A 13977-nucleotide genomic window follows, 5' to 3' on the forward strand; every position below is an offset into this window, starting at 1 on the left:
AGGGTGCCCTTTGGAACGAAATCAGAGCCTCTGATGACGTCCTGCTGGGAAGTAGTACGACAGAGAAACACACACACACACGCACACACACACACACACACACACACACACACACACACACACACACACACACACACACACACACACACACACACACACACACACACACACACACACACACACACACACACACACACACACACACACACACACACAGACACACACACACACACACACACACACACACACACACACACACTCTCTCTCTTCTTGAACCTTCCTCCCAGACACTCAGACACCCTTACCCCTATTCCCCTCCCCCCCTCCCCACCTCCCTCCCTCTTCCCTCCCCACCTCCTGCCGTTCCTCCTCTTTGCCTCCCTCCCTCCCCACCTCCCTCCCTCTTCCCTCCCCACCTCCTGCCGTTCCTCCTCTTTTCCTCCCTCCCTCCCCACCTCCCTCCCTCTTCCCTCCCCACCATCCTCCCTTCCTCCTCCTTTCCTCCCTCCCTCTTCCCCCCCATCTCTCTCTCTGTGTGAAGTGAGGGGGTGGTGAGAGGTGATAGAGGGCAGATGTTTCCTCTCTTCCTTTTTAAAGACATGAAACATCCATTTAAAGAGGGGGGTGATGAAAGGAAATAAAGAGGTAGAGAAAGAGAGAATCCTATAAACAGTGTGTGTATAAAACCCATTCTTCAACAAAGTATAAAACCTAGGAACAGGTACTGGTTGGCCCATTAGGTGTATAAAACCCAGTAACAGGTACTGGTTGGCCCATTAGGTGTACAAAACCCAGTAACAGGTACTGGTTGGCCCATTAGGTGTACAAAACCCAGGAACATGTACTGGTTGGCCCATTAGGTGTACAAAACCCAGGAACAGGTACTGGTTGGCCCATTAGGTGTACAAAACCCAGGAATAGGTACTGGTTGGCCCATTAGGTGTATCAAACCCAGGAACAGGTACTGGTTGGCCCATTAGGTGTGTAAAACCCAGGAACAGGTACTGGTTGGCCCATTAGGTGTACAAAACCCAGTAACAGGTACTGGTTGGCCGATTAGGTGTATAAAATCCAGTAACAGGTACTGGTTGGCCGATCAGGTGCCAGTGATCTGTTCTACTCTAGTCCAGCCTACCATGATATATTTGCCTAGTTAAATAAAATAAATAAATACACATAAAAATATGTGTCATGTAGTTGAATGAAATCCAACAGAACTTTGCCCTGATAGTTTGAGTGTATTATAGGTCAATGTCTGCTACCTTGCATGAAGCAAACTCAATATCCCCATCATGTGGCAGAAAGCAGAACTTTAAAGTGACGTCATAAGTGCGACCACTTAGTAGGAGAAGGGTTGCAAAATTCAGAGAACTTTCAATAAGTCCCCTGGTTTTCCCCAAATCCCGGTTGGACGATTCCTAGAATCAGGAGGGAATAAGTTGAAAATCTGGAATATTCCAAACAGGATTTTTGGAAACCGCGGAATAATTGAAAGTTCCCAGAATTCTGCAACCCTAAGTAGGAGTAAACATGTATGTGAAGGCTGTAATTGTAAATAAGCTGTCTGAGCTAAACATGCTTGAAATCAGGGATTCACAATCAGAGAACATCTCAAAATATTTACCAGTATTGATTTTATCAAAATTTATTTCATAAACATTTTTTCCCCCACTATATATGCATATATTGGGGGGGTTGTGGGGTTCGTGACATCAACATTAGACGAGAGCCGCAGGGGAGATGAGTTGGCTTAGGCTGTGGACAGGGAGAGAAAGAGAGTGAGAGGAGAGAGAGAGAGAGAGTGAGAGGAGAGAGGAGAGAGAGAGAGAGATAGAGAGAGAGAGAGAGAGAGAGAGAGAGAGAGAGAGAGAGAGAGAGAGAGAGAGAGAGAGAGAGAGAGAGAGAGAGAGAGAGAGAGACTATTAACATTTCACACTTGTTATTTTACTGTGAAGGGTTCAGACAGAAGTCTACATCTATACGATTGGTTTTCAGATCAGCTCTCACCTAATACGTTACAACTCACCTTTCACTGTGACCTTCGCCAGAGCCTCGCTGGAACCAACGTGGTTGGTCGCCACGCATTTGTAGGTCCCGCTGTCATTCAACTTCACCTGGCCAATCAGCAGCTGGCCATCCTTAATGGTCTCCGCCCCTGCGGGCATGCCGGTCCGGCCCACCCGTGTCCAACGGAATGTGATTGGGTGAGAGCCGTGGGCGAGGCACTGGAGACGGAGGGTGTCACCGGGGCGGAGTCTCACCTGGTCTGGTAGACTGGTGGTGTAGGGAGGGGCTGGGGAGGAAGAGGAGGGACAGTTATGACATGTCAATGTGTGTTTGTGAGTGTGTGTGCGTGTTGGCGTGTTGGTGTGTTTGTACTCACAGTCCACCTCTAGCTGTGTGTATGCCTGGCTGTATCCGTGTGTATTGGTGGCGTTACAGATGTACTGTCCTGAATCCTGGCGCCCCACGCTGGTCAGAGTCAGAACTCCACCCTCCACAGTGTGCTGCCATGGTAACGGGGCTCGCAGTTTAGACCAGGAGACAACAGGAAGGGGAGAACCTGGGGGGGGGGGGGGGGGGGGCGAGAGAGAGAGACAGAGAGAGAGAGAGAGAGAGAGAGAGAGGGAGAGAGAGAGAGAGGGGAGAGAGAGATAGAGAGAGACACAGAGAAAGAGAGAGAGATAGAGAGAGAGAGAGATAGAGAGAGAGAGGAGAGAGAGAGATAGAGAGAGACACACAGAGAGAGAGAGAGGAGAGAGAGAGAGAGAGGAGAGAGAGAGAGAGAGGAGAGAGATAGAGATAGAAAGAAAGAAAGAAAGAAAGAAAGAAAGAAAGAAAGAAAGAAAGAAAGAAAGAAAGAAAGAAAGAAAGAAAGAAAGAAAGAAAAAAAGAAAGAAAGAAAGAAAGAAAGACACAGGGATGTGGTTATAAAGTAGTCCCATAGGGCTCTGGTCAAAAGTAGTGATTAAATAGAGAACAGGGAAACAGCCTGTCTGATCTAAGATCACTTATTATCCTTGATTGACTGACTGACTGATTGATTTACTGACTGATTGATTGATTGACTGATTAAATGATTGATTGATTGACTGACTGATTGCCTGACTTATTGATTGAATGACTATTGAATGATTATTACCTGTGGCCTGACACTGCATGGTGACCGTGTGACCCTCTACAGCTGTCACCTCTGCCATGGATACCGTCGCCTTGGGTGCCTTGGGTGCGTTGGCAGCGCCCTGGCCGCCCTCAACGATGACCTCCACCTTGACCTCGGCGACCCCCTCAGTGTTCTGGGCCTGACACACGTACACTCCAGCGTCCTCAGAGCTCACTGCTGCCACCTGAAGACAGGGGACATGGAGGGAGACAGTTGTGTCTGTCTGTGTTTGTGTGTATGTCTGTGTTTGTGTGTGTATGTCTGTTTCTGTGTGTACAAATTTTACTAAACTTGTGAGTACCAGAAGTCTTCACAAGAATTCGGAGAAGTAAGGATTTTTAGCCAGTCATCACATGAAAAAAGGTTATTTTAGGCTCAGGAGTTAGGGTTAGGGTTAGGTTTAGAATTTGGGTTAGGGGTTAGGGTTAGGGTTAGAATTTGGGTTAGGGGTTTGGTTTAGGGTTAGGGTTAGGGTTAGAATTTGGGTTAGGGGTTAGGTTTAGGTTTAGGGTTAGGGTTAGAATTTGGGTTAGGGGTTAGGTTTAGGGTTAGGGTTAGGGTTAGAATTTGGGTTAGGGGTTAGGGGTTAGGTTTAGGGTTAGGGTTAGAATTTGGGTTAGGGGTTAGGTTTAGGGTTAGAATTTGGGTTAGGGGTTAGGTTTAGGGTTAGGGTTAGGGTTAGAATTTGGGTTAGGGGTTAGATTTAGGTTTAGGGTTAGAATTTGGGTTAGGGGGTAGGTTTAGGGTTAGGGTTAGAATTTGGTTTAGGGGGTAGGTTTAGGGTTAGGGTTAGGGTTAGAATTTGGGTTAGGGGTTAGGTTTAGGGTTAGGAAAATACTCATTTTGAATGGTAATCAATTGTTGGTCGCCAAAAAGTCCTCACAAGTACGTGTGTATGAGAGGGGGGTGTGTGTGTGTGTGTGTGTGTGTGTGTGTGTGTGTGTGTGTGTGTGTGTGTGTGTGTGTGTGTGTGTGTGTGTGTGTGTGTGTGTGTGTGTGTGTGTGTGTGTGTGTACAGCATGTCTGTATGTAGGTGTACGGGCAGACAGCCTGACCTTCAGTGTACTGGTGTCCTCGGTCTTTGTGGTTACCAGCTGTGTTCCGTGGCGTTGCCAGGTAACGGAGGGGCGTGGCCTACCTGTGGCGTGGCATTCCAGAGCTACAGGTTCACCAAGCCGGACTCGCAGGGGCCCTGCCGGGGTCACCCGCACCTTAGGGGAATCTGAGGCGAAAGGACATGCACAACACACACACAAACAACACACACAGAAGAGGAGAGGGTTGAGTGTGGTTTTCCACTTCTTCAGGTGGTACACAGACAGATACATGAAAAAGTTTACTTTACTGACGTTTCAAGTTCCAACCATATGAAGAATGATCCTGCAACTCCAGCACTACATGTCAACTACTATAACTACAGCCCTCATGATACCTCTCACTATACACCCTTCCCCATCCTACCCTGACACTACATGTCAACTACTATAACTACAGCCCTCCTGATACCTCTCACTATACACCCTCCCCCATCCTACCCTGACACTTCATGTCAACTACTATAACTACAGCCCTCATGATACCTCTCACTATACACCCTTCCCCATCCTACCCTGACACTACATGTCAACTACTATAACTACAGCCCTCCTGATACCTCTCACTATACACCCTTCCCCATCCTACCCTGACACTACATGTCAACTACTATAACTACAGCCCTCCTGATACCTCTCACTATACACCCTCCCCCATCCTACCCTGACACTACATGTCAACTACTATAACTACAGCCCTCCTGATACCTCTCACTATACACCCTTCCCCATCCTACATGTCAACTACTATAACTACAGCCCTCCTGATACCTCTCACTATACACCCTCCCCCATCCTACCCTGACACTACATGTCAACTACTATAACTACAGCCCTCCTGATACCTCTCACTATACACCCTTCTCCATCCTACATGTCAACTACTATAACTACAGCCCTCCTGATACCTCTCACTATACACCCTTCCCCATCCTACCCTGACACTACATGTCAACTACTATAACTACAGCCCTCCTGATACCTCTCACTATACACCCTCCCCCATCCTACCCTGACACTACATGTCACCTACTATAACTACAGCCCTCCTGATACCTCTCACTATACACCCTTCCCCATCCTACCCTGACACTACATGTCAACTACTATAACTACAGCCCTCCTGATACCTCTCACTATACACCCTCCCCCATCCTACCCTGACACTACATGTCACCTACTACAACTACAGCCCTCCTGATACCTCTCACTATACACCTTCCCCATCCTACCCTGACACTACATGTCAACTACTATAACTACAGCCCTCCTGATACCTCTCACTATACACCCTCCCCCATCCTACCCTGACACTACATGTCAACTACTACAACTACAGCCCTCCTGATACCTCTCACTATACACCCTTCCCCATCCTACCCTGACACTACATGTCAACTACTATAACTACAGCCCTCCTGATACCTCTCACTATACACCCTTCTCCATCCTACCCTGACACTACATGTCAACTACTACAACTACAGCCCTCCTGATACCTCTCACTATACACCCTCCCCCATCCTACCCTTGCCTATGATCCTATGATCCTCCCCATCACCACCCATCCATCCTCACCCCTGGAGCTCTATCTCTGGGACTCTTCTCCCCATAGCCCTGCCCCTCCCTGGAGCTCTATCTCTGGGCCTCTTCTCCCCATAGCCCTGCCCCTCCCTGGAGCTCTATCTCTGGGACTCTTCTCCCCTTAGCCCTGCCCCTCCCTGGAGCTCTATCTCTGGGGCTCTTCTCCCCTCAGCACTGCCCCTCCCTGGAGCTCTATCTCTGGGGCTCTTCTCCCCTCAGCCCTGCCCCTCCCTGGAGCTCTATCTCTGGGCCTCTTCTCCCCATAGCCCTGCCCCTCCCTGGAGGTCTATCTCTGGGCCTCTTCTCCCCTTAGCTCTGCCCCTCCCTGGAGGTCTATCTCTGGGCCTCTTCTCCCCTCAGCCCTGCCCCTCCCTGGAGCTCTATCTCTGGGGCTCTTCTCCCCTTAGCTCTGCCCCTCCCTGGAGGTCTATCTCTGGGCCTCTTCTCCCCTCAGCCCTGCCCCTCCCTGGAGCTCTATCTCTGGGTCTCTTCTCCCCTCAGCCCTGCCCCTCCCTGGAGCTCTATTTCTAGGTTAGCGATGGTCACTCACATTTGATGGTCAGTAAGGCCATCATTGTGCTTCGGCCCGCAGAGTTAGTTGCCACGCAACGGTACTGCCCCTGGTTACCGTTCCTGGTGTTTGCGACGGTGAGCACGGAACCATCCGGGCCAATCTTCACGTTATCTAAGGACAGAGCAGATAGGACCGGTTAGAACGAGTTAGAACCAGTTCAATCATCACATTTTTATAAACTGTCCATTTAACATTGTGTCACAGCTATTGTGTAGTTGAGTACCATTCAAGGGCTGTGTGTGTGTGTGTGCGTGCCTGTGTGTGTCTGTCTGCCTGTGTGCAGATGTGTGGTCAGAGCCCCACCTGCCAGTGGATGGTTGTTGGTTCTCTTCCACTCCAAATGGACGGGCTGTGACCCACTGACCACCCGGCAGCGGAAACTGACCGACTCCCCCTGTCGGACCCCTGCTGACCTGGGCTCAACTGACACTACTGGGGCCTGGGCACATACTGGATAGGAGGGAGAGATAAGTAAGTAACACACACACACCCTGCCATACACTCTATAGGTGTCCCCCAGGGCTCAGTTCTAGGCCCTCTCCTCTTCTCTCTATACACCAAGTCACATGGCTATGTCATGTCCTCTCATGGTCTCTCCTATCATTGCTATGTGGATGACACTCAACTACTTTTCTCCTTCCCTCCTTCTGACACCCAGGTTGTGACACATCTCTGCTTGCCTGGCAGATATCTCAGCTTGGATGTCGGCCCACCATCTCAAGCTCAACGTCGACAAGATGGAGCTGCTTTTCTTCCCGGGGGAAGGCCTGCCCACTCCAAGACCTCTCCATCACGGTTGACAACTCCAAGGTGTCCCCCGCCCAGTGTGTAAAGAATTTTGGCGTGACCCTGGACAACACCCTGTCGTTCTCTGCAAACATCAAAGCAGTGACTTTCTCCTGCAGGTTCATGCTCTACAACATCCGCAGAGGATGACCTTTCCTCACACAGGAAGATGTGCTTATCCTACTCCAGAGACTTGTCCTCTCCCGTCTGGAACACTGCAACTCATTGTTAGCTGGGCTTCCTGCTTGTGCCATCAAACCCCTGAAACCTATCCAGAATGCTGCAGCCCGCCTGGTTCAACCTTCCCAAGTTCTCCCACATCACCCCGCTCCTCTGCCTTCTAGTCTAAACATCCAAAACAAGACCATGGTACTTGCCTACGGAGCAGCAAGAGGAACTGTCCCTCCCTACCTTCAGGCTCTGCTCAAACCCAAGCACTCTGTTCTGCCACCTCTGGTCTCCCACTCAGCCCAGTCCAAGCTCTTCTCTGTCCTGGTACCCCAATGGTGGAACCAGCTTCACCCCTGAAGCTAGGACAGCAGAGTCCCTGCCCATCTTCCGAAAACATCTGAAACTCTATCTCTTCGAACAGTATCTTATATAATCACACAGCACCCTCCCCCCCTCAAAATAAAAGTATTTCTGTGAACTAACACTCACAACTCCCCCCCCACTAGCTCTGACTCTGCTGATAGGTTCTTTATTGAGGAAAATGTAATGACTATGACTGTGATATGTGGTTGTCCCACCTTTTTATTTTTATTTTTATTTCACCTTTATTTAACCAGGCTGCAATTGGTCGAGGAACATGCACTTAGTTTTACTAGCATTCAAAAGCAGTTGGAGGCCACGGGAAAAAGTGTTGTATTTTTTTCATTTACCAAGTCAGTTGAGAACAAATTCTTATTTTCAATGACAGCCTAGCAACAGTGGGTTAACTGCCTTGTTCAGGGGCAGAACAACAGATTTGTACCTTGTCAGCTCAGGGATTTGATTTTGCAACCTTTCAGTTACTAGTCCAAAGCTCTAACCACTAGGCTACGCTGCCGCCCCAATGGCATTGATGCTCGTTTGGAGGATTGTTAGCACAGTGTCCAAAGAAGAGCCAGATGTATACAGAATGGTGTCGTCTGCTTAGATGTGGATCAGATTATCACCAGCAGCAAGGGCGACATCATTGATATATACAGAGAAAAGAGTCGGCCCGAGAATTGAACTCTGTGGCACCCCCATAGAGACTGCCAGAGGTCCGGACAACAGGCCCTCCGATTTGACACACTGAACTCTATCTGAGAAGTAGTTGGTGAACCAGGCGAGGCAGTCATTTGAGAAGCCAAGGCTATTGAGTCTGCTGATAAGAATGAGGTGATTGACAGAGTCGAAAGCTTTGGCCAGGTCGATGAAGATGGCTGCACAGTACTGTCTTTTATTGATGGCTGTTATGATATCGTTTAGGGCCTTGAGTGTGGCTGAGGTGCACCCATGACCAGCTCGGAAACCAGATTGCATAGTGGAGAAGGTATGGTGGGATTCGAAATGGTCGGTGATCTGTTGGCTAACTTGGCTTTCGAAGATTTTAGAAAGGCAGGGCAGGATGGATATAGGTCTATAACAGTTTGGGTCTAGAGTGTCTCCCCCTTTGAAGACGGGGATGACCGCGGCAGCTTTCCAATCTTTGGAAAGATACAGACGATACAAAAGAGAGGTTGAATAGGCTAGTAATAGGGGTTGGAAAAAGTTTCAGCGGATAATTTTAGAAAGAGAGGGTCCAGATTGTCTAGCCCAGCTGATTCTGAACATCAGCTGTCTGGATTTGGGTGAATGAGAACCGGGGGGGTGTGGGCAAGTTGCTGCAGGGGGTGCTGAAATGTTGACCAGGGTAGGGGTAGCCAGGTGGAAAGCATGGCCAGCCATAGAAAAATGCTTATTGAAATTATCGATTATCGTTAATTTATCGGTGATGACAGTGTTTCCTATCCTCAGTGCAGTGGGCAGCTGGGAGGAGGTGGTCTTATTCTCCATGGACTTTACAGTGCCCCAAAACTTTTTGGAATTAGTGCTACAGGAAGCAAATTTCTGTTTGATAAAGCTAGCCTTTGCTTTCCTAACTGTGTGAGTTCCCTGAAAAGGTGCATATTGCCGGGGCTATTCGATGCTAATGCAGAATACCATGTTTTTGTGCTGGTCAAGGGCAGTCAAGTCTGGGATGAACCAAGGGCTATATCTGTTCTTAGATCTACATTTTTTGAATGGGGCATGCTTTTTTAAGATCGTAATGAAAGCACTTTTGAAGAGCAACCAGGCATCCTCTACTGATGGGATGAGGTCAATATCCTTCCAGGATACCCGGGCCAGGTCGATTAGAAAGGCCTGCTCGCTGAACTGTTTCAGGGAGCGTATGACAGTGATGAGGGGTGGTCGATGGACCGTGGACCCATTACGCACGCAGGCAATGAGGCAGTGATTGCTGAGATCCTGGTTGAAGACAGCAGAGGTGTATTTAGAGGGAGAGTTGGTCAGGATGATATCTAAGAGGGTGCCCATGGTTACGTATTTAGGGTTGTACCACGTAGGTTCCTAAATCATTTGTGTGAGATTGAGGGCATCTAGCTTAGATTGTAGGCTGGCCGGGGTGTTAAGCATGTCCCAGTTTAGGTCACTTAACAGTACGAACTCTGAAGACAGATGGGGGGCGACCAATTCACATATGGTGTCCAGGGCACAGCTGGTTGGTGAAGGGGGTCTATAACAAGCGGCAACGGTGAGAGACTTGTTTCTGGAAAGGTGGCTTTTTAAAAGTAGAAGCTCAAATTGTTTGGGCACAGACCTGGATAGTATGACAGAACTCTGCAGGCTATCTCTGCAGTAGATTGCAACTTCACCCCCTTTGGTAGATCTATCTTGTCGGAAGTAGTTATGGATGGAAATTTCTGGATTTTTTATGGCCTTCCTAAGCCAGGATTCAGACACGGCTAGATATCCGGGTTGGCGGAGTGTGCTAAAGCAGTGAATAAAACAGACTTAGGCAGGAGGCTTCCAATGTTAACATGCAGGAAACCAAGGCTTTTACGGTTACAGAAGTCAACAAATGAGAGCGCCTGGGGAATGGGAGTGATGCTGGGGGCTGCAGGGCCTGGGTTAACCTCTACATCACCAGAGGAACAGAGGAGGAGTAGGATAAGGATACAGCTAAAGGTTATGAGAACTGGTCGTCTAGTGCGTTCGGAACAGAGAGTAAAAGGAGCAGATTTCTGGGCGCGGAAGAATAGATTCAAGGCATAATGTACAGACAAGGGTATGGTAGGATGGGAGTACAGTGGAGGTAAACCTAGGCATTGAGTGACGATGAGAGAGGTTTTGTCTCTAGAGGCACCATTTAAGCCAGGTCAGGTCACCGCATGTGTGGGGGGTGGAACGAAAAGGCTAGCTAAGGCATACTGAGCAGGGCTGGAGGCAGTGAAATAAGACAATCACTAACCAAAACAGCAATAGACAAGGTATATTGACATTAGGGAGAGGCATGTGTAGCCGAGTAATCATAGGGTCCAGTGTGCAGCTAGGCGAGCTGGAGACACGGCGACTCAGACAGCTAGCAGGCCGGGGCTAGCAGGCTAGCAGATGGGCCTCAGGGGGACATCGCAACAGAAGAGTCTGTTGAAACCCCCTCGGACGGTTACGTCGGCAGACCAGCCGTGATGGATCGGCAGGGCTCCGTGTCGGCAGCAAAGGGTCCAGGCCAATTGGCAAAAGAGGTATTGAAGCCCAGGAATTGTCTGATGGATCTCTTCGGCTAGCCGGGACATGGCCCTAGCTCAAGGCTAGCTCCAGGCTAACTGGTGCTTGCTTCGGGACAGACACGTTAGCCAGGACTAGCTACTCGGATAGCAGCTAGCTAGCTGCGATGATCCGGTGTAAAGGTTCGGAGCTTGCGGTAGGAGTCCGGAGATGTGGTAGAGAAAAACAGTCCAATATGCTCTGGGTTGATATCGCGCTGTGCAGACTGGCAAGAATTGACCGGGCTGAGGCTGGCTGATGTCCGGATTAACGGTGATGACCGCTAGCAGTGTCTAACTGACTACTAGCTAGTAGTAAAATTTAAAAATTAGGAGAGATAGGTTAGTAAGACACACACACACACACACACGCACACACACACACACACACAGTAGGAGAGATAGGTTAGAAACACACACACACACACACACACTGTAGGAGAGATACAGGGTTCCACCCAAAGGGGGGGTTCAATGAGTTGACACACACTCACTTACACAAGCACGTACACACACACACTCACACATACACACACACACACACACACACACACACTCACTCACACTCACACGCTACTCTTGCATATACAGGATTCACATATAGAGAGTAATATAGACCATGTCCACATTGACAGGTATACATCTAAAGGCATGCAGGCATGCACGTACACTCACACACACCAAACACACACACACACACCAAACACAAACACTCACACACCAAACACACACACACACACCAAACACACACACACACATACACACACTCACATACACACACTCACATAAAACACACACACACACAGACAGACACACACACAGGGGCAGACTGTGAGCGTTCAGTCTGGTCTGTGGGGAGAACAGCAAACAAATGCCACCCCAGAGCAAACATCCAATCAGAGACAACATGCAGCTCAGGTCTGGATAGGACCATGACTCAGCTAGACTAGACCACGGGACATGATATTAACACTGTTTTATACTATAGTCACTAGTCCATGGGACATGATATTAACACTGTTTTATATAGTCACTAGACCATGGGACATGATATTAACACTGTTTTATAAATTCACATCTACAGTAAGAAAGGAAATGTATCACCGTGCATTTAAAGTTATGAGAAACATTTTATGTTAAGATTAAGAATTCTAAACCCTCGCAACATTAGTTTATTACTTTATTCATAAAGTATACTTATTATATACTTATTATTTATTACTTTATTCATAAATTCATTCTTTTTTTACAAAGTAGAAAGTTTAAAGCAGTTTAGAGCTAAGAATATCCACTTAAAAGGGATAGTGCAGCAATTTAACATATTTATATATTTATTTCCTGGCCTTGTCTATAGACCGCTTTCAATATTGGGAAACAAAAATTGAAAAAAAATATATCCGTAAATGATTAAATAACATGTTCTGCATTGTAATGTAGAGAGAAGCAGCTTATAGTTTAATAATATGGTCTGCATTGTAGTGTAGAGAGAAGCAGCAGTAGTAGTTTACCTGTCCAGAGTAGAGAACAGAGGAACAGTGCTGTTGTGGAGGAATCCATGTTGCACAGAGCAAAAATATCCCTCTCTCCTGTCCTACAACCTCTCTCTCTGTCTCTGCCTCTCTCTCTCTAACACTCCCTCTCTCACTCTGCCTCTCTCTCTCTCTCTCTCTCCCTCTCCTTTTCCGGTCTTCAGTCTCCTGCTGTGTGTTGTCTCGCAGTTTCTCTTTCTCTCCTCCCCCTCTCTCCCTCCTTACTTATTTGTGTGTTCAGCTTACCCAGATAGGCAGGCAAACAAACAAACAAACAAACAGACAGACAGACAGACAGACAGACAGACAGACAGACAGACAGACAGACAGACAGACAGACAGACAGACAGACAGACAGATAGACAGACAGACAGACAGACAGACAGACAGACAGACAGACAGACAGACAGACAGACAGACAGACAGACAGACAGACAGACAGACAGACAGACAGACAGGATACAGTTGCAGGATATTAGCTCAGAAACAGACAAGAAATGTCTGCCTGCCCCCAATAGAACCAGCCTAGAAAAATCATCCTAGAACCAGCCAATAAATATCATTCTAGAACCAGCCCATAAATATAATTCTAAAACCAGCCCATGATTATCATCCTAGAACCAGCCCAGAAATATAATTCTAGAACCAGCCCATAAATATCATTCTAGAACCAGCCCATGATTATCATCCTAGAACCAGCCCAGAAATATCATTCTAGAACCAGCCCATAAATATAATTCTAAAACCAGCCCATGAATATCATCCTAGAACCAGCCCATAAATATCCCTCTAGAACCAGCCCATAAATATCCCTCTAGAACCAGCCCATAAATATAATTCTAAAACCAGCCCATGAATATCATCCTAGAACCAGCCCATAAATATCCCTCTAGAACCAGCCCATAAATATCCCTCTAGAACCAGCCCATAAATATCATCTTAGAAACAGCCCATAAATATAATCCTAGAACCAGCCCATAAATATCATCCTAGAACCAGCCCAGAAATATCATCCTAGAACCAGCCCAGAAATATTACTTTAGAACCAGCCCAGAAATATCATCCTAGAACAAGCCTAGAAATATCCCTCTAGAACCAGCCCAGAAATATCATCCTAGATTCAGCCCAGAAATATCATCCTAGAACCAGCCCAGAAATATAATTCTAGAACCAGCCCAGAAATATCCTATAACCAACCCAGAAATATCCTCCTAGAACCAGCCTAGAAATATAATTCTAGAACCAACTCATGAATATCATCCTAGAACAAGCCTAGAAATATCGCTCTAGAACCAGCCCATAAATATCCCTCCAGAACCAGCCCTGCTGTTGGATATAAACTCAGATAGGTATTATATTATAATGTACTGGATTGTAGCCTAGAAGTTTTCACTCGTTACTGTATTATGAATTAATAACATATATTTTTAAGTATTCTTCATATGTTAAAATTAATTCAATAACGCCACTAAAG

The 13977-nt window shown here is 47.4% G+C and overlaps 1 protein-coding gene across 1 annotated transcript; it reads right to left on the reverse strand.

Moving 5' to 3' along the window:
* Positions 1–1629: 1629 nt before the first annotated feature.
* Positions 1630–12653, reverse strand: LOC139545611 (basement membrane-specific heparan sulfate proteoglycan core protein-like). The gene is made up of 8 exons (XM_071353577.1): positions 12483–12653; positions 6719–6865; positions 6392–6526; positions 4219–4385; positions 3143–3347; positions 2384–2563; positions 2027–2293; positions 1630–1755 (listed from the first exon to the last, which is right to left on the reverse strand). Exons 1-8 carry the CDS (start codon positions 12529–12531, stop codon positions 1751–1753), a joined length of 1155 nt encoding a protein of 384 aa, XP_071209678.1. The 5' UTR covers positions 12532–12653; the 3' UTR covers positions 1630–1750.
* Positions 12654–13977: the final 1324 nt, after the last annotated feature.

The sequence above is a fragment of the Salvelinus alpinus genome, chromosome 2 (genome assembly GCF_045679555.1).
Source record: "Salvelinus alpinus chromosome 2, SLU_Salpinus.1, whole genome shotgun sequence".
Taxonomy (NCBI): Eukaryota; Metazoa; Chordata; class Actinopteri; order Salmoniformes; family Salmonidae; genus Salvelinus; species Salvelinus alpinus.